This window comes from Dysidea avara, chromosome 11 (genome assembly GCF_963678975.1).
Source record: "Dysidea avara chromosome 11, odDysAvar1.4, whole genome shotgun sequence".
NCBI classification, from domain to species: Eukaryota; Metazoa; Porifera; class Demospongiae; order Dictyoceratida; family Dysideidae; genus Dysidea; species Dysidea avara.
In genome coordinates, this window is record NC_089282.1 from 10,939,894 (window position 1) to 10,965,111 (window position 25,218).

The following is a 25,218-nucleotide window of genomic DNA, read 5'->3' on the forward strand; positions in this document are numbered from 1 at the left end:
TGTGCAGGGCTACCAAGCCTATGTACTTATTTGCAACTTTATAGCTGATCATTTACGTAGACTGGCATAACTGTAATCTGTTTGTAAAAACTGTATGGTAGCTACATACATACATTTGACTTAGTGTCCACTTTGGCAGGTGTCCAATTTGATCATGTGTGATGGACCAGCATGAACTAAACTGAACTGATCACCTAAAGGGGTAATGGTAAAACCAGGAATGGAGAAATAGGAAATGGAAAACGAGAAATGGATTTCTTTCACTGCAGAACACTCTTCATTTGTAATTGAAGGGATAGCAGAGCACAGATTTCCTCACAACTTTGGTGGCCAAAATAGCAGTGACTGCTGTATTAGAGTGTTTTGCAACTCAATTGCTAAAAAATCATAAGATAAGCATACAACTGTACTAACAGAATGGCAATTGTATAATGTCTTGGTACAATATCAAATCTATCAATTAGGTAAAGTCCAGAGGAGTGCAGCCTATTTCATTATGAATGACTTTTCTCGATTCAGGCAGCATGCTGGACCACCTATCCTGGCCAACTTTAGAACAAAAGAAGAAAATGTCTTAAACTACTTATGCTTTTCACGGTCTTGTTGAAGTCTCATCAATTACTATAACTCCCTTAACCTCATGTACTTGTGGTCACTATCAGTCCACCAATTAGAACTGAAACATATTTACATTCTTTCTTGACTTTAGCAGCAAAATTATGGAATGATCTACCTCAATCACTAATGATGTTGATGATTTTATGCAAGAACTTGAACTCTACATATATCCCTCGCACCCCCTGTATGATTATCTGTGTTTGTAAACTCTTTTAGACAGTAATTATTAAATTTCTGTTGGTGGATAATCCATATCACTCTGGCGGTATATCTTCAGCGGTATCAGTGGCTTTAGTTGAAGTGACTGCTCTATCATAGTATGATCAGAGCATTATTACAGGTTTAACATCATTACAGGTTTAACATCATTACGAGCTTCTGAGAATTTTTTAATACAGTGGTATACATGCTATTAAGCCTTAATGTCATAATAGCGGTAGTGCATTTGTTAGTTGACTACAATTATAATCTAGCCTGCCACTGATACCACCAGGATTATCTGCATTACTATGATCCACCATCAGAAATTTGACCCAAGATATTGTACAATTGCCATTCTGTTAGTACAGTTGTATTAGCAATTGAGTTGCAAAACACTCTAATACAGCAGTCACTGCTACTTTGGCCACCAAAGTCGTGAGAAAATCTGTACTCTGCTATCCCTTCAATTACAAATGAAGAGTGTTCTGCAGCGAAGGAATTCCATTTCCCGTTTCCCGTTTCCTATTTCTCCGTTCCTGGTTTTACCACTACCCCACCTAAAAATGCCTCTAGATTGCATCTCCACACTGATTAGCATCTAAAATATTTGTGGAAGAGTATCATGGATGCCCCCAACTCCCTAGCATGATGCTTTGCACACCATTTCCATTGGAGTAGGGGGCTTGCCGGCCCGAGCCCCCTGATTTCTCAACTTGGCAGCCCTAGCACGGTGCCGGCTCAGATTAGCCACAACATAGCTAACAACAACATAGCATAGCAAATATTATTACGTACCCATTCGCTACACACACAGATAGCCTCATAGGTAGCTAAGGGCGTCTCGTCCGAAGATAAACGCAGAGATGGAAACGAGGATAGAAAGGTTCACAACGCTGCATTGCTGCGGTCGAACCCCGTAAAATAGATTCCAACCACTAAATTCCATATATAGGTATTGAAGTCCTGTAATGTAAACTACCGGTAAATGCAGTCATAGATAGTATACCTGTCTGTGGTATACTATCTATGATGCAGTTTATCATGATGCTTTTCTACGCATTACATCATTTCCGGACTTCCCCTTTATCCGGTGCGTCGGGCGCGCGAGACTAGTCGAATGTTCCTAAAAATATCACGTGAGTTTAGTTTAAAACCATAATCGATTTCTAAGAAAGGTGGTCCGACTTTGCCTCCTGCTTCGAGACCAGCTCCCTTCGTGATGGACCTTACAGGGTTTATGTTTGGTAATATCAATGAACAGGGAGAATTAGAAAATAACGAACTGCTTGACAAGGTAAAGTATTGCACTCAGAACTAACGATTTTAATGCCCATGTAGAACTCCTGCGCGTACCTTTCCCGGTTGGGAATAGCGCAAGAATTTACGGGAATCGAAGAGGAAGATGTAGTTAAGGAAGATGAGAGTTTTACACGGGTAGTATCGGCCAGTCGTGATGACTATGATGATGATGAGGCTGATGCCACGGACTATGCAGATATTGATGAAATGGCAGAAGATGAGGAGCAGAAAGAGAAGCATTATCAACTGGGAGTGAAGTACATTGACAAAAAAACTATATTAACAGGTGAGGATGGAACATAACTATGTCCAGTGTGCCTGCTGTTGCGTTCAACCCAAGCTGTTGAGGTGCCATCTCTTGTTCATAAATGCACAATCATCAGAATTGTGAGGCATCACTGAAAATTCTGACTGCCATGCAATCAACTTTTGTGTATACATGTATTGTTAATATGCCTTTCCAGGGCTCTGGTTGTCTTTCTAGCATCTGTGAACCCCTGAGTCTAGGCCCCTATTACTTTTTAATTATTTTCCCTGTATATTTTGTCTAAAAACATGATGTTATCATCACTGTCTTGATCATCGATGAATTCTGTTATTTTTTGTGTATTGCTACACTGCACTATTATGTAACAGCAATTGGCCTTGATCACCACTTTGTCTGCATTTACAGATTGTTATGCTGTGAAAAATATGTTACATGTTCATGCATTTTGTCTTAACAGAGGATGACGATTATGATGAAGGAGGGTCTAATGCTACACCAACAGTGTCATCAACAACATCAAGTAGTAGTACTAGTATAGCAACCACGTCACTTGCTATTGCCACTGACCAATCATCACATGATCCAGCCTCTCCCGCTCAAGGTTACATCGACCATTCAGTTAAGGATAACATGAGCGAGGCACAAAAACGTGAACAGTTAATTTCAGTCGTACAACAGTTGTTCCCTTTGTACAAGCCTGATTCTTGGTTGAGATGTTCTGTGCTGTTTCCTCCCAAGCCATCGTCACTGCCCAGACCGTGGCAAGATTGTAAGAAGCCACATAAGAGGAAGAAGCAAACAGAATGTAGTAGTCCAAAAAGACTAAGATTTGGGAAAATTCCACCACCAGAAATGTGTCTTAGTGATGATGAGGTTAGTGTATTTTATTTATTTATTTATTTATTATCAATTTTTGTCAATGACAGGGGTCACACAAAAGGCATAAGCCTGTACAGGGTGCTTCCCCACAAAAATTACACACAACATACAACTATACCAAACAAACAGCTACAAAAACAAATACACACGCAAACAATAAGATGAAAGTTACAGAAAATTAATTAGAATTTAAAAACAAACAAAAAAAAACGTTTCAGTTTTAGCTTAAAATGTTTAACAGAAGTTGTCAACACATCAAAAGGGATCGAATTCCATATAAATATCGAATTGACAAAAAATGAATGGCGGAAAGCATTGATAAAGGAGGGTAAACAATGAATTGTCAAAGGGTGAGACCGGGTTGGAAGATCATTTATTTGAAAATAATCAGAAAATTTGATTGGAGTAAGTTTATATAAAATAGCGTATAACATTGTAACACAAGCATAATTACGTCTCTGCTCCAAAGATGGCCATTCAAGCTCCCTCAAACATTCATCACTGGATTTAGTCCACTGAAAAGTTAATGGGTCAAAATAACTTTTTATCCACCTTGCAGCTCTACGTTGTACTGACTCTGAAGTGTATTGAAGTGTTTTAGTTTGGTCACTGAAGTTTGATTGTTTCGGTGAACTAGGTTCCTGTAAACTCTTTTAAGTTGTTCGCTGACATTGGCTACCAATTTTTCTTGCCGTAATAAATTTAATCCCCTCGTCCACAACCTTCATTGGCTATATACAACTAGTTGATATATCATTGAAAGAAGCTAATTGGAGTAATGTTGTGCATGATGCAGTCACATATTGCCTCGGATCCATTGTGATTGTAGTAGTTTGTTGTCTTTTACTTACTGCTACACTAGTTTCTTTTGCAAAGCTTATGTTATGAGCTTTTTACTGTTATGCTGGCTTGGAAAATCGGACACTATCCAGTTGTCATAATAGCAGTATAATGTATGTAAGATACTTGCTGGCATGTATACAAGTACACTTTTTCATTATTTGTTTCAGGAAAAACTTGCTGCTTCATCACATGCCACTAGTGGAGAACAAATTTCAGTAGTCAACGAAAAGAAATCATCAAAAAGTACAAGAACCATCTCAGCTTCTCACTGGCGCCATGGGCCAGCAAAGTTGTGGTATGATCAACTAGGAGTAGCAGAGGATGGCAGAGGATTTGATTATGGGTTTAAACTAAAAGAGAAGTCAGAACAAAAGCCGCAGTCACCTGGTGATGAAGACGATGAAGGCAAGCCACCGTCAGTGATTGAAGATCAACTACCACTGGAGAGATACAGTATGTTAGCAACCAGCACATGGGAGGATAATATCATCTGGGACTGTCCACCACATACTGGACCAATGAAGTTTGCTATAGGTACATTTGTGTGAGTAGGGCTGAGGAGAATGTTTAGTGTGTTTATATCAAAACCCTTTCAAATGGCATTCCTGGGTTATAAAAACATGGGGTGTAGGGAGAGTTTCAAGGGTTTCAGATCACCTCACATTGAAATTTCGCTCTAAATCAGCAGGAAACGCACTATTTAGTTTGACTGCACAAAAAGTGAGTGAGTAATGGAATGCAGTATAGTTTATATTAACAGAAAACTAATATTTGCATTCATCTCTCATCTTTAGTAAATGATCATGGTACTCAGTAGCTGAATATTCTCTATAGTTAATGATCAAATACTCATGAATACTAGCTACATGTAGTCATACCCATGTGCCATGTTTTATACCAGATCTTAAAAAGTTTATAACATTTTTAAGTTATAGCAGTGATACATAACACCATATTGAAGTATTAATGTTAATGTTTGTGGCCAGTAATCGTCTTCATGGATGATGACAATTGCATCATGTGATCTTATTGAGTACTTGAGTACCAATTTTCTATCCTAGTACCTAAGCTCTTACTCGAGTATATTAGTGGGCATGAGTTTCCCTTTTTAATTTTTTAGGTTGAGGTACTCTAATAGAGCAGTCAAATATACTCTGAGAAACCCTGAAATTCAACACTCTACATCATTTCCAACAGTGAAGTTCCTTGTCACATTAATAAAATCTGTTAATACAAAAATATTTGCTTCTATTAGGGTAAAGGACCAGACATTGTAATATTATAAAATCTCTAAACTGAATGTGAGGTTATATATAGCTAGTCTGCATACAGTTTTTAGTCAATGGGAATAGTCCTACTGTATTTATATCACTTGGAACTTTGGGTGGCCAAGTTGATGTAGATGAATCTTCGATGTACTTAATTGTAGTTAGAAATCTGATTTGAATGTTCATTGTGTCATTCCATATCTGTCAATGGATTCATGTCTGTATGGTAGTGTACTGATTCATACATGAAATACCCAGCTTGAAATATTGTGCAGGTTACATGCATGTACCATGCAACCTCCATGCATGTTTACTGTAACATGCAGGCATGGGGTCAAGTACATGAGTACTTATACTTAAGTACACTTAAGTACAGATTTGAAAGTACTTGTACTTTACTTAAATACTTTCTTAAATTCCCCAATGTACTTGTACTTATACTCAAGTACTTTGCTAAGTACTTGTGTGTACTTGAGTACTTAAAGTACTTGTAAGTACTGCAAACATTGTACATAGTTTGTACACAGTGGGTGTACAATGAGAATATCAAAATTGTATGAAGGTGCAGTTTACAACTTCTTGCGATTCTTCTAATGCCTTCCCCAACCTTACTGTGTATAATGTTGCCATGATTAACGATGTCGCCAATGCTGTTGTTCAAGTCAGTGCGTTTTAAGAGTTTAAGAGAGAGAATAGTTGACAAAAACTAACCCCCCTAGGCACACTTACATACTACAATACACTGAATACAGCATATATTTACTACAGCAAAATGTACTTGTACTTTACTTAAGTACTTCCAACATGTACTTGTACTTTACTTAAGTACTCTCTTGATTGCTGCTGGAGTACTTGTACTTGTACTTGGAAAATTCAAAAGTACTTGTACTTTACTTAAGTACTTTTAAATGTACTTGGCCCCATGTCTGGTAACATGATATGTGTGTGAGGTGCATGTATCATGCAACATGTATGTTACAGTGAGGGGACATTCATGTACCATGCATACAATGACCATCTTCCAGTGCCATGCATGTAGCATGCATAGTACATGCATGTTGATTCTACAATGAAAACTGACACTTGGTCATTAGATTATAAATACAAATTGAAACTTTATATGATAGTGAGGAATGGTTTGGTAAGACAAAGCTGTTGTGTGTGTATGACTGTTGTAGGTGTTCCAAAGTAGTCAGCAATGCTTCACATAGTAGGGTGGTAGCCATTAGATACAGCAGTAACCATAGTAACAACATACACCATGCACGTTACATGCATGCCACTTTTTGGTATCAGTACATGTTATGACATGCATGTCAACACAAACATGTACATGTAGGAAAAGTGTCCGAAATCCATGCAAATCCATGCAAATCCATGGTATGTGAACACTAATAGTATGCATGTTTAGGAGATCCTGTAGGTTGCGTGTAATATGCATGGTAAATATTTCGAGCTGGGTGTATAACAATCTGTTGAGTTCTGAGCCATTAAAATATTTATTAGCTGCTGGGAGCTGTGTCCCCAAACCCCCACATCTGGCCATCGGAAACCTTTAAAAATCCTGGATATCCACTACTAATTCCAGTGTTAAGGTTTCTTAAATATCTAAATTAATGATACGTTTCAAGCAAATTTCTATCTTAGAGGGATTCACTAAAATAGAACACCTCCAAATGTTATACCGAATTTACTAAATTTTGTTTTGCTAATATATATTGATTGCACTTGCTTGTATTCTTCACTAGATGGTCAGTGGGTGACACCATCAGATCCAGTATACCACTGGCAGAGTAGCACTCAGTTATCATCAAATAGTATGGATAAGGTAGAGAGAACGGAAGATGGACGAGTCTATTCCATTCTGCCGGCCGAGAACTATAATCTGATGCACACTAAATGGGAAGATGACATAATCTGGGATCCTGATGTGAGCAAATCTGTATTCCATGACAATGTGGATATTGGAATGGGTTTTGTTATTAGGAAATGACTCACATTCCATATCCCAAACCACTCCAAATTGACTACTTTGATCCTAACATTGTAGTGAGCGTGTTTGAAGAGCCAGAAAGTTTAGACTCAGCTGAAAAAGAAGGAAGAAAAGTAAAGTAGTTTTGTGTTACCCTCACACTATAATCCCACATCACAGGATACCAAAGGACGATCAAAGTCATCAGGAGCTAAGTCAAGTCACGGAGATAGCAGTCAAGTAAGTACAGTAATCATATGTACATTGAAGTCATTCTATATAATATTATTGTTAGATGTTGTCATTGCATCAGCAGAAGAACATGTTCAATATCTCTCATGATGAGTATTATAATCCTCGCCACACTGCTGGTGATAATGTTATGGCAGGTACTGGACAAATAGTACAGGTACGTATGTACGTAGATAGTGTTGAAGTTTTGAGAGTGGTATTTCTTCTAGCACTCCATTCCAGCTTGCCAGCTACACCCCCTGTGGTTCCCCACACACTATAAGACACATCACCTTCGAAACTTTCACCGTCCAAAGTTTGGTCGTCTGGTTGACCAGAACACAGAATCATGTCCCATATACAACCTTGTCAAACACATTTCTCGTAAAGAGAAGGTACATTAGTAAAGAACCTTTTGTGTGGATGTTGTCTACTTGTGTTTACAGGCTCGTGAGAGAGAGGTGATCAATTCCGGAGGAGGGGAGGTGTTCTTTATGAGAACATCTGAAGATTTGAGTGCATGTGATGGTCATGTGATCTTGTGTGAGTATTCTGAGGAGTTCCCTCCTCATCTCATGAACATTGGCATGGCAACCAAGATCAGAAATTATTATAAAAGACCAGAAGTATGCAAAAGTTGTTTGTGTGTGTGTGTGTGTGCGTGCGTGCGTGCGTGCGTGCGTGCGTGCGTGCGTGCGTGCGTGCGTGCGTGCGTGCGTGCGTGTGTTGAAAAGTCCTGGGTTCAATTCCCTGATTGCTACTGTGTATAGTTTTATTGAGCAATAAACTTTACTCACATACGGTATTCATTAGTACCTACTATTGACTAGAAAACCAAATTCCAACTGCCCAGTTTGCGTTGTTTTTTTTGTATAATGGGTAAAATATAGTTTTATCCCAGGAGTATTCACTTGTATTAGCTCTTAAAAAACCAAGTGATGTAGCAGTGTTTTAACTGAGTGGGCTTAGTCATGTTTATGGTAGCTGAAGGCTTTGTTTTGTGTGTACTAAATGTGTGAGTAAAATCATATTTTGTGTGTTGTAGCGTCAAGTAAAGGATCATGCTCCGACAATGAAATACGGAGACACCACTTATGTGCAGAACAAAATTGGTTATCTACTAGGAAACTTAAAATCTGGACAAGTATTGCAGTGTTTTGACAACAACTTGTTCCGATCTCCCATCTACCACCACTTGGTACCTGAAACAGACTTCCTTGTTGTCAAAGCTGAAGACAAGTGAGTGTTGCACACTATATATCCATTAAATGGAAGAGCAAATCTTATGACATGTTTTTGCTGCTTACAGGTTATTCATTCGAGAGGTGGAAGACGTATTCACTGTAGGACAACAATGTCCTAAGGTAGTTATTCCTGGACCCAACTCCAAAGCAGACAAAGAATTTCAAAAGAACTATCTATCAGTAAGGACACCAATCATACAGGAACGTACTGTACTCCACAATGTGTAGGTGTTCCTGTACCGACTGTTTATTGAGAGTGAAGAATCTGATGATCCACTGATGGAACCTCATACTATTAAAATGGAGTGGGTACGACAAGCTTTTCCTAACTTGCATGAAAATGGTGTTCGCAAGCGTTTGAAGTTGATGGCTGACTTTCAACGAGTTGGTATGAACTAATTAACATGTACAACCAAATACATACATAAACTCCTCATGTCATCTTTGTATAAATGGATGTTGAATATGGTCAGAAGATAGTTGTTCAATTGCTGGTGACAAACATTGATGTTGTTAAAGTAAATTATGCTATGAGAGTACATAATATTTACGAAAGCCTTTACCACCACCATGCCTAATTTTGGACATAATAGGCCAATAAAAGTATTGAACATAATGTGTACAGAATTGGACACTATTGAGCAACACCTTTGCAAATATGATTTGTTGATAAAGCTACTTAAGTGAAAATACTCTAATAGAACAATCACTGTCAAGTAATATATCCTAAAAGAATAGTCACACATATTTTTACTCTGAACATTCACTATTATCCAGATACTTACTACATTATCAGGTTCTGAGAGTGGTTGTTGGATATTACGTCGTGACATAAGGTTACCATCAGAGGAAGAATTACGTTCTATGATAACACCCGAGCAAGTGTGCTGTTGGGCTAGTATGTTGGCAGCTGAGCAGCGGCTGAAGGTAACAGTGATGAAGATTTTGCTTATATTTGTATATAACTGCAATGTTAAAGGATGCAGGCTATGGAGGTAAATCTCTGTTTGCTGAAGAAGATGAAGAAGATGATGGGAAACTTGATGATGAGGTATTATATATTCTTACCTCTCCTTTGTGTACATTTTATAGACCTGAATGTAATTCTATTAGATTCTTTGTGCTCCATGGAACACAACAAAAGCTTTCGTAGAAGCAATAAAGGGCAAACACCAATTACAAGTAACTGGCCCAACTGATCCTACTGGCAGTGGAGAAGGGTTCTCTTATACTAAAATGCCCAAGGTCACTTCTGGGAAGGTTTGTTCCACCATTTTAACAAGAGTACATAATAAAAATATTAAGGGTTAATATTTTAATTATGTACTCTTGATTTTAATAATTAACAGTATTATGTTTGAATTATTATAGGAAGATTCAGTTTCAATGCCTTCAAAGAAATCTGGTACAGATGCTGACTTGCGTAAGCTGAAGCTGAAACATGCAAAGAATGTTCTGCGAGACTTTGGAGTATCTGAGGAAGAAATAGGAAAGATGAAACGATGGCAAGTGATTGATATGGTCAGAACGATGTCTACAGAAGCAGCAAAAGCTGGAGGGGGTGGGGCTGTGTACTACTGCAGGAGTAGCCATTCATATGCATGTTTTACATCTAGGTGTATCATACAAGTTTGCAAGAGGTGGCAGGTTCAGCCAATTAGAAGCGCAGGAGAGACACCAACAAGAATGCCAACGTATTTTTAACCTACAAAACCAGTAAGGAGATAGTTACAGGAGAGACCTTTGTTTTGTGGCTGTTATATTAGAATGGTTTGTTGGGTAGTTTTTTTTTTTTATTATTATTATTATTCCCAATGGAGAGACTGTTTTGTGTGTTTCTACATATATTAAATTTTAAATCATTTAAAAGCTTGTGACCTGATACATTCCTGCAGGATATTGTGCTCTAAAGAAGTGTTGTCAACGGATGATGAGAGTAGCAGTGGTGGGGAGAGTGACGATGAATTGGGGAAGAACTTAGAGAACATGTTACATGGTAACACCCGACACAAACAGTTCTCTCAGGAACAAGAAGAACAAGAGAGAGAAGAATTAAGAAAGATGTTATCTGAGGATAAGAAGGTACAAGAAATGTGTAATTCTCTGTTTGTTATGCAAATAAAAAATGTTTTCTACAGCCCAGTTCTTCACGAGTGGCATCCCCAGCTGTGGTAGATGAAGACACATCATCTGTAAAAAGTTTTGCATCTTCTTCTGTAAGACTGTTTTGTATGTTATGGCTATTTAAATTTAGTGTTTCAGGTTGGCAATAAGCTTGTTATTTCACGTACATTCAATGTAGAAGACAGAGAATTTGTCCGTACAGAGGTGGTCACTAATCCAGCTGTTATTGATGCCTACATGAAAATTGCTGGGAACAAACAACTAAAGTATTTGTTTTAATGTGTACATACCACTTGTTTATTTGTGTTATGAGTTTAGGTCAATGTTTGCTGGGCAAGATGAGCAAGCACGAGAAAACATGCGGAGAGAGAAGCGGCGCATACAAGATCGACTACGCAGACTGAAAAAAGAAAAAGTCACAAAGAAGCCTAAGAAAGAAAAACCGAAATCAGCAGCAGCTATCAAAGTAATGAAAACTCGTATATATTTAAATTCAGTTTCCGTTGTTACAGATGAAATGTGGGGCTTGCGGTCAACTGGGGCATATGAAGACTAACAAGAACTGTCCAATGTTTGTCAAAGATCCTTCAACTATTGTGGACACTACTCCCACTACCTACAAGATTGCCATGACAGCAGAAGAGGAGGCAGCTCAACAAGAAAGTCTTCTATCACAAGATGAGCTAATCACTAAAGTGGAAGGAACAAAGATATCATTTGGGAAAGCATTGATTGATCAGTAAGTTTCACACTACACTCACATTTTCAGATTTACTTATAGATATGTAATGTGGGCAATATGTGCATGGATAATGTTTTGTGTAATGTGGGCAGTATGTGCATGTTGTAAAATAAGCTGTTATATTGTAACAGGATCTGAGCTGTCACAAATAATATACCCTAATAAAACAGTCAATATGCCAATATGGTAGAATATACGCATGCAAGCATATGATATATCAATCTCTCTTTCTCTTAGTGCCAATGATATGAGGAAGAAAGCACTGCTACTGAGGTTTCCCACCAAAGACAAGTTAAAGAGAACAGGTCGTCAAGCTGACATGGACTATTTAACAGAAGTATGACAAACTTTTTTAATGATCATGTGATCATGACACACCTACTAGGGTCCAGTAAAGCAAGCCAAAAGACGTCGGACCAGTCCTGAAGTTTTGTTGGCAACAGTTCTGGATGAGATATGGACCAAATTGAGGTCAATGCCTGAAGTAAGGCAGACACTATTCTTGTACATGTCATGTTAGTTCTATCCTTAGTCAATAGCATTCCATAAACCAGTCAACTCTAAAGCTGTTCCAGACTATTACAGTGTCATTAAATTTCCTATGGACCTACAAACAATGAAAAATGTTAGGAAATTGTTTTCATTTACTAACAACAGCTACAATGAGATATTTTTCTTTGTGTACTGTAGTACTTGAAGACACACTATTACTCATCTCGTGAACAATTTCTGGAGCATTTTAATTTGATTGTAACTAACTGCATCACTTACAATGGTTAGTGTTGTCACCATCTGTTACCATGTGAACCCCCACCCCTCTTATGGTACAGGATTTGAACATGAACTAACACAAAATGCTCAGCGACTGCTGGAGGTCTGCACTAGAGAGATCAAAATTGTATGACAGTTATTATAAGGAGCATGTTATAGCTGTTGGTTTTTTTACAGCGTGAGGAAGAATTAGCAGTGATTGAAAAGCAGATAAATCCAGCATTGGACAACAATGCTCATGTAAGAGACCAGCTCTAGAATTTAGCCTGCCCACCAGTAATCACTTATATGTAGAAGCCCTGTATTTCTTATAGTCTGTTGACCCAGGTGATAATTTGTTACTTTTTATAGTTAATGGCTTTGTCACTGATGGTATGCATGCATGTGTGTGGCAATGTAGAGTGTGATGGCATCAAAGATTTCTATTGAACTACACTGGTAGAGCAATTGTATGAGTATTTGGTTTGTACATTTGATAACTGAGGTTCCTCTATATATGGTTACATTAGAGCCAGTATTTAACTTAAATGTGTCATTTCTTTAGGTGGCTCTATCCTATCGACTGGAAACAGTTGTGAATAGGATAAAAAATGTTCCTAGTGTAAGTTATGCACTTTGCATGTAGGGTTAAATTATTACAATGTCGGATTGATCAGCAATTTTAGCATTAGATTACCATATAATTATGGTTCATTTTTGCAATATGAATGCTATAGGCACCTACGTATCCATGTGAACTACACATGTGCAACACAAAATCCATTTTAGTTTTTGTTTTATACGTTAGTCAGCTCCATTTCATCATCCTGTGTCTGAGAAAAAACTACCTAACTACCACCAAATCATCTCAACTCCAATGGACCTGGAAACAATGAGAAAGGTAGTAGATATTAACTCTTCATATGTGAGTGAATATGACATTACTGTCCTGTGCTCTTGTAGAAGTGTAAGAAACATGCGTACCGAAGTAGGGAAGAATTTCTGGCTGATATCACCCAAATAGTCCAAAACAGTGCCAAATACAATGGTACAATGTGATACTGTTTAACACCGAGTTGTTTAAATATTTATATCAGGGCCAGACAGCTTCTTCACTAAAGTTACCGAATCAATGAAAGAAGTTAGCATGGAAGCTCTCAATGAGGTTGGTTGGAATGTTACATTGTCATTTAAAAAAAATTTTTATTTGCAATATTTACAGAATGCTGTAGAGTTTGACCAACTTGAGGGTAAAATACTTCTAGCGTCTCAGCAACTAGCTGAGGGACAAGATGATGATTCACTTTTGCCTGGTAATAGCTCCATGTCTGTCACTACCGGGACAGTAGGTGGTGATGGTGAAGACTCAATGGATATTGACGTGGGAGGAATGGATATGCTATTAGAGGACCTGCGTACATCTCCGCAGCACTCAAGCGATGACAGTTTAGAGAGTGATGATTCGGATGATGAGCTATCTGCTGTTGGTACTCCTTCTTCACTTCCTATGGAAACTGCTTCACAGTCAATGAACCAAAGTTCATTATCTCAACCATCACCAGATGAAACTTCCAGTAGTAGTGACAGTAGCAGTAGTGAAGAAGAAGAAAGTGAACTAGAGGATGACTAGTACCAAGAGTATATAATGGAGAGCCCATTATATACTCTTGCTAGTACTGATTGTATATAAGATACATGTCCTTCCCAACAACAATGAAATTCAGTACTAATTTCAAAGTACTGGTACAATATATGATGCATGTGCATGCCTAATGTCTGGTACTATGTTCACCAGAATAAAATAAGACTAGTGACATCTCCTAGCTCTAAAAATTTTAAGAAACTGGAAATTTTGACAAGAAAGGTTTACGAATTATATAATCATCAACTTTTAATTCATAAGTGTAAGTGTTTATTTCAATTCGTCAAACAAAGCTGATGAAATGAGGATTTGTCAACTTTTCTTTCCATCAAAATTTCCTGTCATATGATAGATGTACTCACAGTTTACTATGTAAGTAGTTATCATAAACACCATAAAAATGCAAACACTACTATGTACCACACTACATACAGAAGCCAAGTGGTGCATGTAAATTATACAATTCGGTCATGGGAAAAATAATTTTAATGTTGATTTTACATATATAATACTGGCTGTCATATATTACCTAGGTTTTGAATCAACAGCAGAAACTGCACAAAATTTTCCTCCGCCAATAGTGATCTGTGTATTTTGTGCACTTTAAAAATTAGCACTTATACAATACAAAATAATATAATCACACTATGATTATGGTGAGGTTAGTGGAGTACGTGAATTAGCTTCATAGACTTCCTCCTCTGACTCATCACTAACTGGTAAATCAGGTCTGACCTGTATACCTGGTTCTTCTGGGCTACTTCTTACACAATGACGCCCCATAGGATAATCACAGCCATCACCTAGACTACAGTAACCATTACAACACATGCAGTTGGCAACATTATTATACCTGCTGCTTATTGGTAGGAATCCTATTAATAAGTTAGTGCCAAAGATTTGTTGCAAGTTCCTTCTCCAGCCAAGGTCATAAGCGTTGGAACAATTCCGTCTGAAGACAAAACGTGGTGCTCGCCCACTCTCTATATATTTCAGTATATATGGAACTCACAAAACTACATGGACTAACCTAATGTCGTTCTGTTCTTTAGAACTAGATATATGTGAAACACAAACAGAAATCCTGCTCCGCAAGTAAATACCAAACACATGAAAAAGAGAAAGACAGTGTTGAAACGAACCCAGGAGACATCAAAGTCACCATTAGAGTGGTGCTCCTATGAAAAACACATGAAGTATTTAAGCAGTTTTATATACACTAAACATTTATCTTACCCATGCACGTAGCACATCGTACAGAGAACTAAAGCCAATGTAGAGACAGAGAACAATTGTGTAGAATAAAAACAGAAAAAAGAACTTGTAGTTTGAAAATCCCACACAGTTATTGATCCTATAAGTAAGCACAAATTAGTGTTACATTACAGTGAGGGGGGAGGCAGTACCATGGACAGTGATGATCCATCTTGAGTACACACCGGCCACACAGCGAACAATGGTGACAGCGATCTGGCTTGATTAAGTGACAACGACTACAATATCGTATACCACCTAGAAACACCATAACAAACCCAACAACTTCATCTCAAATTGTGTACCATATTGGTTTAGCATTAGTACAGGTACAGGTAGATCTTTAACTATTGCTTGTAAATATTCATTTTCACTCTCCTATTTAAAAAGTGACACAAGATGAATGGATACTAGTGAGAGCAGCTTGTTGGACTAACCGCATCATCTAATTGCCGCAGCTGTTCTTGTGTTAGATGAAGCTGTGCAAAATATCAAACCATATAGTATATGTACGTATAGGCAAAGGAAAGTGCAAACAAAGTACACACACACACACGTGCAAGCATGGAAAAAGATAATGAAATCAACTAACCTTTTTAGGCACTGGGCTGTGTTTTGTTACAACTGCTTTTATAAAGGATGTGTATTGTAGGAATAGTACAATGTGTCCAATCAACAGTAGTACAACTGGTTGTGGTCATCATCAAGCATACAGAATACCTCACAATAAACAATAACTCACTTCTTAATAATAAAGGCTTTTCTAACATATCTAGTCAAGAAAAAGAAAAAAAATTAGAAAAAGTGATGGTCCAAGTTGTATACCGACTTCTATATATTACCTCCCTCTCCAGCAGATGTTATGTTGATGAGGTAGACATACACATAGTAGCCCCACATTAAGGCCAATGTCACAATTACTAGTGGCAGCCAGAATAGACAGTGTACACAGCTAAACACCAGCCACACGCAAGTCTTCACCACACCGGCCATGCTAAGGAATTAAACAAATACCATAAAAAAATTCACTACTGTTGTACTCTTACCCCATAAAAAGAGAAAACTGTCTGAAAATCTAACAGACAAGAAAACAAGATTAACACACACATAGATGGGTTCCCATCCAAATAGAAAATTTTTATTTTCAGATTGAAAAATGATATCTACACTAGTACAACAACATGTATAGGAGACAGATATTAGATCAGTCTAGTATGGCTGTGACTTATGGGAAACACATCTTAATCATTACACATGGTAACCAACTATTAGAATACATATGTGAATCACTACATACTCTCAATAAGAAGTTCCACTTACAGTTGACTCATGTACTGGCAAAGACTAACTGAATTCACAAAATTGTTCCCTAAATGTCTGCATTTCTGCAATTTCAAAACAAAACTGGGACATTTTTATGTGCACCAAAATATTACCAGTTTTCTCAGTGGTGTAAGCATAAACATACAAATTTTGGTGCATGTATTAAAATTTGTCTGCAGTATTTGCGTACTGAATATGTCCCAATTCTTGTGATAGTTTTGGCACAGTGTTAGTGATACCAGTACAGCACATTGCCATACTATTTTGTCGTAAGCCCCGTTAAAATTCAACAATACACCCATGCAGGTAGGGCACCTCAGGAAACACAGAGCCAGCATCTCACGGTACTGAATGACTGTGCCAGGCCTTATACACATTTTTGAAGTGGCCATAGTGAATTTATAACAAATGAACCTTGTATGCTGTACTGTACCCATGTAGCAGTATTTCCGTACACAATAGTCACAAAAATGTTTACAAGAACAAACCATGAATATAAGGCGTACCTTTAATACACGATACAAATAACTGACGAACCTCTTTGTTTTTAACTATCCAGAGTACTTGTCTCTTTCGTATGGCCCTGACTATTCACGTGAAAATTTGAGTACTTGCACACTATAAGTACTTCGCGAAATACGAAATCAATAAATAATAAATAAATAAGCGGGGCGGATAAAGTATCAAGTATATTTGCTCACGTGCTACTTACCTTTATTGAGTGGTCGAGATGCTCCTCGAGTGATAGTACTGCCATATCCCCTCAATAATCTGTGGTACTGCACCGCTAGAGAGTGTAAAACGCTGAGGTGCTAGTGATAGGTAATTTTTGTTGTATAGTAGTAAACATTTATAAAACTTTTTCAGTAGTCTGGCGCCGCCCGCCCTGGGTGGCGCCAGATTATCAGCAAAGCCGGCCAGAACAGCAATTCAGGTCAGAAAATCCAGGACAGGAAAGACTATTTGCTCTGGTAAGAATGTTTGGCATTAGTTTTCTGAACATTGTAGCTAGCTATTTAATAGGCTGGCAACTTAATTGTATGCTTCAGATCCCCCGCCCTGCATTGCATTATTATGGCAACATGCAAGTTTTCACCATTATTTTAATATAGTTAAGCATAGAGGAAGGCAGTAGATGGGCTGAATTAAGCTCAATGTATTAAGATAGTGCTGGGGATAGTGATCAAGAGACATGATGGTATGTTATGCTGCCAAGCACAGCCAGTGTGGGTACACAACAGACAAGTGTGTATTTTATAGGAACCAAGAAAATGCTGTTTTCATTCACATGTCCGTAGTTCAATAGTACCTAAATGTAAATTAATCTCATTTTTGCTGTGTAAACTTCATATCCCGGTTGTTTCGAATTTGAGCTGAATCTGCCCATCCATTACTGACATATGTGACCCAGTCTGGGAAAACTGGTATTTAAAAGTATCGAGAAATGTCAGTTTTAAGTATTCAGTATGTTGTAGCTCGCCAATGGTAGAAGCTACGTGTACCAAATTTCACACGTTTTACACCAATTTCTTACCTTCAAAAGTATCCTCAGTAGAAGTAGCCAACAATCAAGTTTACCACCATTTTAGATAGTATTTAATGCAATGTTGACTCTATCAGGCGTGCTCCAAAAGGTGTGGGGGTGGGAGGCGGGCAAGGGACTGTTTAAAAAATTAAAGAGGAAGGTGTAGGGATGAGTTATGAGCCATTTAGGTTTCAAAACTGGCTAAAATGAAAGGACATTTACAGCACAGGTCTTTGTTCAACACCATGGAGCTATACAGCCACACACAAGCTCCATTGGGACCCCAGACTGCTCGTACTGATCGCCACTGTTCTTGGGAAAAGCAGCCAGCAAAAGCAGACCACTGAAGTCTAGCTGCATGATTATGAATATGAAATTTAATAGTTTATTAATGTAGCTTTGTGTTATTGGTAAAAAATCAAATGTGCTGTCATGGGCGATAAGACCGGTTTTCCCAGATGCAAAAGACCAAACAAAATATCAAACAAACTTTGGCATATGCCAAATTGTATTTTCTTCTTTTAGAAAAATCACTATAACTCTAATGTGCCATAGTTGATTTACTTCAAATTTGGAGGGTAGTAAGAGCATAATGCAGCACTTTTACAGTCCATGTGTACACATCAGATACAGAACAAGGGAATTATGCACAATTTTTGAAATATGCAAAGCAATTTTGTTGTCACAGCACTGAGTAAACTGCTTGAAGGAATATCTAGAAAATCAGTATGTAAATGGAGTAACCATCATAGTGCAAAACATTTTGTGATTTGAAAGAAATAGTGCTAACAATCATGGAGTTATAATAAAAATGCCAACCATGTGTAACAAATGCACAATCGATTTTGTTAATAAAAAGTATAACTTGCCACGCCTACCAAGCATAATAGAATGAGCTGAAAAATTGAAAATAGGTATATAAATTATTTTAGAAAGGCCTTTCAGTAGTTACAGGGAATCAGATTAAGTTATAGTACAAACGTTAGGTGTAACAAGTATGTATAATCAAGCTCTAATAGTACAGTCACCCTATTAGAACATTCAGCTATGTAATTAGTCACTCTTTTAGAGCGTTCAGAACTAAGTCACCCTGTAGAGAGTTCAACTACAGACAACTCAGTATAGCTATATTTAGCTAGTGCAAAATCATACTATTAAGCATATACTTGTGTTTATTATTAAAGCTACTATATACAATAAAAACCTCTCTAATCCTGTACCTCTAGCTTTTAATTTAGTTATTCATTTATGTTAACTTTGTGAGCAAAGACTTTACACAGGGAGAGGAGGAAAATCAATAGAATACCAGCTGGCACCAATAAGTTTATGTACAGAAATTTCTAATTCACTATGCAGAGCCAAAAAATTGCATCATATTATATACTTCAATTGCATTCTTCCTGAATTGTAAGGGTACTTCATTAGTCATTCTGCCATAGGATACACTATTTGGAATAGAGAGTAGGCTTGTAGAGTTTAAAATTAAATACTGACAAAAATGTGCGCGTGGCACATGTCCGAAAATGTTGAAGACTTCTATTCCATAGTGAAATCCTAGCGGTAGAAATCGCTATGTAAATACCACCAAAGGTTAATGTAGATCAACAGCATAGGCTGCAATTGCCATTCATTGTAGTGGAAAGTAGCTAAACCTGCATGTTTATGAACTTGCGATAATGATAATTTTTTGGTGCTGTATAGCAAACGAAACATGCTAGAAATTACTATTAATAAATTTGTTGGTGCCAGCTTGATGATTAATATGCAACAAATCCAGGGTCAATTGGTGCTATGGTTCAGGAGTTAGCTGGACCACAGACAGACAAACAGCTTTTCAGCTTAACAAATGCCACTAGCTAAACAACTTTGTGATATCTGTATAGATCACCAGTAAGCGTAAGTATTAGTTGAGCCTAAGGAGAAGAGTAACTATAATATTGCATGCTCGTGCAAGTGTGCTGGGATAGACTATTTAGTATCCCATAGTTATTTAGACAAGCAGTTGTTTTACTGTATAATGTATACTATCTTGTTAATTGGTAGTCTCCTAGCACAGGTGGCCACTAAGACAGATCCACTGTACAGTTGTAGATGATATCACATTATAACTCAGCATCTAACAATCAAGCTGTAGTGTGATATGTGTGGGCAATAGTTATAACTTTGGAACAGTACAAGCTATGCATGGACTTTCTTTAAAATCCAATGTACGAACTCTTTAGAGTGAGAGCATTAATTTGACACAAAGTTTGTAGATTTTAAATCATGTATACATGAAATAGATTAAATACTGACCATTTTAAGCCTTGAATTGGGTGTAAAGCTCACCGTGAGTGTGAGGAATGGATATGAAGATATTTAAGCAAGGCAATTTTTGAAGGTGTGAGTTGGCTGGGGGGATTCAGTTCAAATAGGTACCACATCCTTAAGGTATTATCTCAACAATACTGCTCCAGGGGGGGATTTCTAAGTTTTTCAGAAGCTGGTTAATCAAGATCAAGATACCCTAATAAAGCAGTCATCCTATAATACAACAGTCAAGCACATCTTAATATTGATAATGCTGAAATTGTTCTTAAATTTAACTTGAGAGGGTGTAACTCAATTTCCTTGACCCCCAGACCTCCCTAGATTGACATGCTTCTGTAACCTAGTAAGCTTCTCACATTAAGGTATACCTTCCTTTTTAGCTATAATACTACATATGTACGTAGCTAATTTCTGGCATCGCAAAAAATTGAAAACCGCTCATCAAAAATTCCCATGATAGTGTCAAATGTTTTTATATAATTAGAAACTACATACAAAGTGTCATAATCACTTTATATTTTAATTCAGGAAACTTGATAAAGTAAATTCTGGACTTGGGCCATAATGATTCAAAGTTTATTGACGTTTTTTTTTATTATGAGCAGTGGAAAATGGCATTGTTCTTTCTCAATTGCAGTAGCAGGGATTTTTTTGCAAAATGTACCAATAGATGTGTGTTGTATTGTTCTTTGCAGATGTTAGAACTACAAGATTTCAAGGATGGAAATGCTATGGATTATAGAACAGCAGGTGCAATAGCTGATACTGTTACTAGCTATGGAAGACAAGCTAACATTGTTGAAAAGTATTTAGTTACACGTTGTATATGTAGTGCTACCATTAAATTTTTATTGTTCAGATGTGGTAAATTACTACACCATGATCAAAATGGCTGAAATTGCAAAGAAGATTCCATAAATGTCTCTTTCTGGCATCCTCTAATGTTTAAGCAGGACTTATATGCATATCGGGCATCATTTAAAAATTTTGATATGTAACTTGGCAGTCAAATGTTTCAAATCTAAACTATTGAGGTTCTTCCTGAGATCAATTTCATGATTATTTCCTACACTATAGTATGTTCACGTTGAACTGAATCCTCAAAAACATTTAATAACTCATGGATGCAATATTACACACGATCTTGAAATCTCATTTGTAGTACTGCTTGACCCGCTAAAAATATTTCAAAATCTTTTTGTTCAAATGTTTGACATAATATTTATGGCCAATTAAAATTTTCACAATACATTTCCTATGGGGAAGCCATATAAGTACAGTGCCCATTACAGCCCTTTCCCGAACTTGTAATGGAGCCAAACCGTACGTGTCTGTTGTTGACACCTTTGCTGTTACCAATAATCATCTGGTTGGCTGAAATATTAACTCTGTTAGAGAAAAAATCCACTTTTAATTTTTAGCTGTTTTCAGGATTCAGCTCAACGTGGACATACTATAACACTGGCAACCTGTCACCAATTGAGAATTAATATAAACCCATTAACACTATTTGCAGATGAGGTGATGTAGTTGTCTTGTTTCTACAAGCAGCTGTCAAAATACAACAACCTCATAGGGTTTTAATGAGCTTTTCAGACCACTCTATCTGGCCTATGTATTTTAGTAACTCTTGGGTTGTTAGTTTGCTCAGGCACCACATCTGTAAAGATGGTATGGAGCAAAAATCAGTTTGGCTGGATAAATTTTAGTCAACCGAAATAGGTCCACCTCAGACTACTTTTAGCAACCAACAGCTAGCCAAAACTGGTCTTAGTACATACCATGTTAGCAATAAGCAAGCTGACTAACCAACAGGTAACCTGTTGGAATCATGTCCCATAGGACAGAAAGAGTACTTTTTGTTTTATGGCATAGTTTTATCGATACTCCAATGTAGAGCAGTCAAGCACTTTAATAAGAGCAATCATACATAGCTAAAAGTACAGTAACATATCATTCAAAGTTTCTCTCTCAGATATAACTTAGTATAGGTAGATGCAGCAGTATTATTTATAGCTTGTCTGTGTCTGGGTTGCTGGCAGAATGGCTTTGTAAACATTTTCTTTTAATATACTTTGCAACATCGGTGCAGGAGAATTATAACACAGTACATAGTAATGTGATGCAGAGTATAGGCGGTGGAAATGAAAGGAGTAGGGGTGCCATGGCTCCCTCTTTTATGTATACCAAATTTTACAACAATCAAATTATATGTTTTGTTTTATAGCAGCTTTTTTATGACATCATAGTGCATGACTACAACTATAGCTAGCTTGCTGCTCTCACATGCTGAAGTTTGATGTGCTAGCTAGGTTTTGCTAGTCTAAGTGCTAAATCATATCTGGACCAAGTTTGGTCTGGTGAAGATCATATTTTGGATATCAATAACGGTCTGGATGGGACTACTTGTGAATGACCAAATGTGACAGTTTCAGATGGATTGTTTTCCCTGGACCAATTTTTCTTGTGATGGATCTTCTGGTTACTAAATTACGTAGACCCCTGTGGTGTGAAGTCTAACTATCACTTAATTGTATATGCCAACGTAGGGATTTTCCCCGTATAGTTATGTTTCTATTATCATCATACATCATGATATCTCTTGTTTCACTAATTTTATTGCTGGAACCATATATACTTCTTTATTCCTGAAATCAATAATTTGTGACCAGATTTGCAAAAAGGGTACCTTTTTCACACACAAAAATTTGACCCATTGTTTGAACTTTGAAGTTTTTATAATTTCATATAATTGCCTGAATGTTTCCATGAGTGCATGTGCAGCTGAAGTATCTGGCTGCATTTTGAAACTAAGTGTAAGTTAATCAGTATAAGGAGTCAAGTGTTACATCATTTTGTTTGCTGGCATGTAAAATGTGTGGAAATGTTACCATTTTGCAAATCCGGTCATGTTTTTAATTGTATTGGTTTGTCAATGTTATAGCATAGCTACAAGGTACACATGTGCCTATGATGACCACTTTATCTAAGCATCTTGAAATTACTACATATCTCGAGTGAGCTACACAATAGATTGAGAGGTACATACATGGTTTCCATGTTTTGTTTTGAATTTGTATCATAATTATGACTGGTGAACCAATGCATACTGCATCAAAAGAAAAACTAGTCCCAGAGTTAATGTTTCTATCTGAACGCACACCCCAACTATCAATTTCTGACTCGCAAGTGAAGTGGCCATTTAATATGTACCACTTTCAGCTATGTTTGGCCCATTATAAACAGCAACTTGGTCACACTGAAAACACTTTTGGGTGTAACCAAGGCCAGAAAAACCATGATCATCTTAAAATAGTACTTTGCGTTAGGGAACAATACGTGTCAGTCTGCCATACTCTCACAGTCCATGCAATAATGTGTCAGTTCCTACAAGTCAGTAAGTAGTAGTGGTTTGACTTTTTCCTTTTTAATGTTATTGTTCAGTTGTTTTTGTCAAACCAATTCCTTAGACAATCACACTTGCAGCAGCAGCTGTTGGCACGTTATATGTTTATAAAGCCATCACAGCTTCTGTTTATATTATTGTTGAACGTACATCCTTATAAGTTTCTCGACAGACAGTTAACAAAATGGCCCATACACATCTATGTTTGCACTGATGAAATACTGACTAGTTTAATTGTATTCATGTTCATATTTATTCTATGTGGTTCTGGTCATGTTTTATGAGTGGTGTTGTGGCCTGTATAATGTACTGTTACGTCTGTGAGATGTTTATGGACTATAACCTCTTTTGGTAAAGGCGTTTTTATCTGCTCATTATATTCTAGACATTCCCATAGACACAAGGCTGTAGGTATATCTATACGTACTTAACTTTATTAGGTAATACAATGTTGCATGAGACAAAGTTCTTGTTAGATAGTTCCCATTGTACATGTGTTACACGCAGACAGATTTCACCCCTGTGCATGTGGCTGCAGTTGTCACCTCTGTTTAGTGTGATTATACAGTGGTTTCTGTCACATGTGGGATAATATACATGCTACTAGAATTCATATAATATAGGTGTTTAAGATAGGGCTATTATTGTGCGTGATGTTCATCATTGTACTTGGTGGGAAAATGTCTCTACTGTTTATTTATTTTATCATTAGCTTAATTATTCCCAGCCAAATTTCTGGTCTTGTAATGTGTTATTGGATAGTAAATACATTGTTTGCTATATGTGTGTATACTATTAAAAGTTTAATGCTTCATGGTTTGTCGATTGAAATTATACAGCTAATGCAGTCAACCCACTAGGAATTGTCTGCTGGCTGTGTGCAGTGCAACTTGTTGTAATTTGTTATTCGTGTGTACCCATGTGCAATCCCTTTGTGCACAGTATAAATTGGCTTTAGTATCAGATCAGTTCTGTATTGGTAGACACTAGTTTGATCATATCATCTTCCTCCATTGCATCTATAGATACATAAGAAGAACAATGGTATGTGTAAAAACAAACCGCAAAGCCAGTTTATGGTTGGCTTTGGGTATATATTTAAACCACAAAAAGAAGAGAAATCCATGCAAAAACAGCAAAGCTGTACAAAAAGGATGTGGCCTTCAAAAATCCTGGGTGAAAGGTTTTGCGAAATCTAAGGCAATGTTGATGATAATAAATTTTATTAATGCATAAAGCCACTTTTGATTTTACAACTTTTTTCACCCAGTATTTTTGAAGGCCACACCCTTTTTATACAGCTTGGCTGTTTTGTGTGG

General features: G+C 37.2%; 2 protein-coding genes and 1 long non-coding RNA gene across 5 annotated transcripts; 2 read left to right on the top strand and 1 right to left on the bottom strand.

The window, feature by feature from the left end:
- The first annotated feature begins 1,978 nt into the window (after positions 1-1,978).
- On the top strand, positions 1,979-14,176 carry LOC136238010 (transcription initiation factor TFIID subunit 1-like). Its single transcript, XM_066028318.1, has 34 exons — positions 1,979-2,113; positions 2,158-2,404; positions 2,844-3,259; positions 4,276-4,642; positions 7,125-7,306; positions 7,363-7,482; positions 7,529-7,588; positions 7,644-7,757; positions 7,810-7,974; positions 8,026-8,205; positions 8,625-8,818; positions 8,889-9,003; positions 9,052-9,211; positions 9,620-9,750; positions 9,803-9,874; positions 9,937-10,083; positions 10,195-10,384; positions 10,440-10,539; positions 10,719-10,905; positions 10,962-11,039; positions 11,086-11,213; positions 11,266-11,413; positions 11,460-11,686; positions 11,927-12,026; positions 12,075-12,173; positions 12,222-12,314; positions 12,380-12,464; positions 12,520-12,587; positions 12,638-12,700; positions 13,005-13,061; positions 13,248-13,340; positions 13,403-13,487; positions 13,537-13,604; positions 13,662-14,176. Exons 1-34 carry the CDS (start codon positions 2,039-2,041, stop codon positions 14,067-14,069), a joined length of 5,022 nt encoding a protein of 1,673 aa, XP_065884390.1. The 5' UTR covers positions 1,979-2,038; the 3' UTR covers positions 14,070-14,176.
- Positions 14,177-14,657: 481 nt separating this feature from the next.
- LOC136238011 (palmitoyltransferase ZDHHC2-like) lies at positions 14,658-17,342 on the bottom strand. Of its 2 annotated transcripts, XM_066028319.1 has the most exons (12): positions 17,196-17,327; positions 16,382-16,410; positions 16,178-16,329; positions 16,078-16,107; positions 15,928-16,022; positions 15,773-15,814; positions 15,641-15,713; positions 15,488-15,593; positions 15,318-15,435; positions 15,112-15,259; positions 14,935-15,064; positions 14,658-14,889 (listed from the first exon to the last, which is right to left on the bottom strand). In XM_066028319.1, the coding sequence occupies exons 2-12, from the start codon at positions 16,384-16,386 to the stop codon at positions 14,733-14,735; spliced, it is 1,056 nt and encodes a 351-aa protein (XP_065884391.1). In that variant the 5' UTR covers positions 16,387-16,410; positions 17,196-17,327; the 3' UTR covers positions 14,658-14,732. The 2 variants fall into 2 exon arrangements, with proteins under 2 accessions (XP_065884391.1, XP_065884392.1); XM_066028320.1 differs by lacking the exon at positions 16,382-16,410 and having other exon boundaries at positions 17,196-17,342.
- LOC136238012 (uncharacterized) lies at positions 17,327-21,401 on the top strand. 2 transcript variants are annotated; one of them, XR_010692710.1, is made up of 3 exons: positions 17,327-17,480; positions 17,526-17,629; positions 21,189-21,401. It is a non-coding gene; the product is annotated as an uncharacterized lncRNA (long non-coding RNA). The 2 variants fall into 2 exon arrangements; XR_010692711.1 differs by having other exon boundaries at positions 17,529-17,629.
- The last annotated feature ends 3,817 nt before the right edge of the window (positions 21,402-25,218 follow it).

What these genes read in the sequence shown, in the direction of transcription:
- LOC136238010 (XM_066028318.1), top strand. Translation starts at nt 2,039, where the DNA reads ATGGACCTTACAGGGTTTATGTTTGGTAATATCAATGAACAGGGAGAA. An exon ending in GTTGTCAAAGCTGAAGACAA is followed by an intron (nt 8,819 to 8,888) that starts GTGAGTGTTGCA and finishes TGCTGCTTACAG; the next exon opens with GTTATTCATTCGAGAGGTGG. An exon ending in AAAGTTTTGCATCTTCTTCT is followed by an intron (nt 11,040 to 11,085) that starts GTAAGACTGTTT and finishes TTAGTGTTTCAG; the next exon opens with GTTGGCAATAAGCTTGTTAT.
- LOC136238011 (XM_066028319.1), bottom strand. An exon ending in ACTAATGCTAAACCAATATG is followed by an intron (nt 15,594 to 15,640) that starts GTACACAATTTG and finishes TGGTGTTTCTAG; the next exon opens with GTGGTATACGATATTGTAGT. An exon ending in ACGATGTGCTACGTGCATGG is followed by an intron (nt 15,260 to 15,317) that starts GTAAGATAAATG and finishes TGTTTTTCATAG; the next exon opens with GAGCACCACTCTAATGGTGA.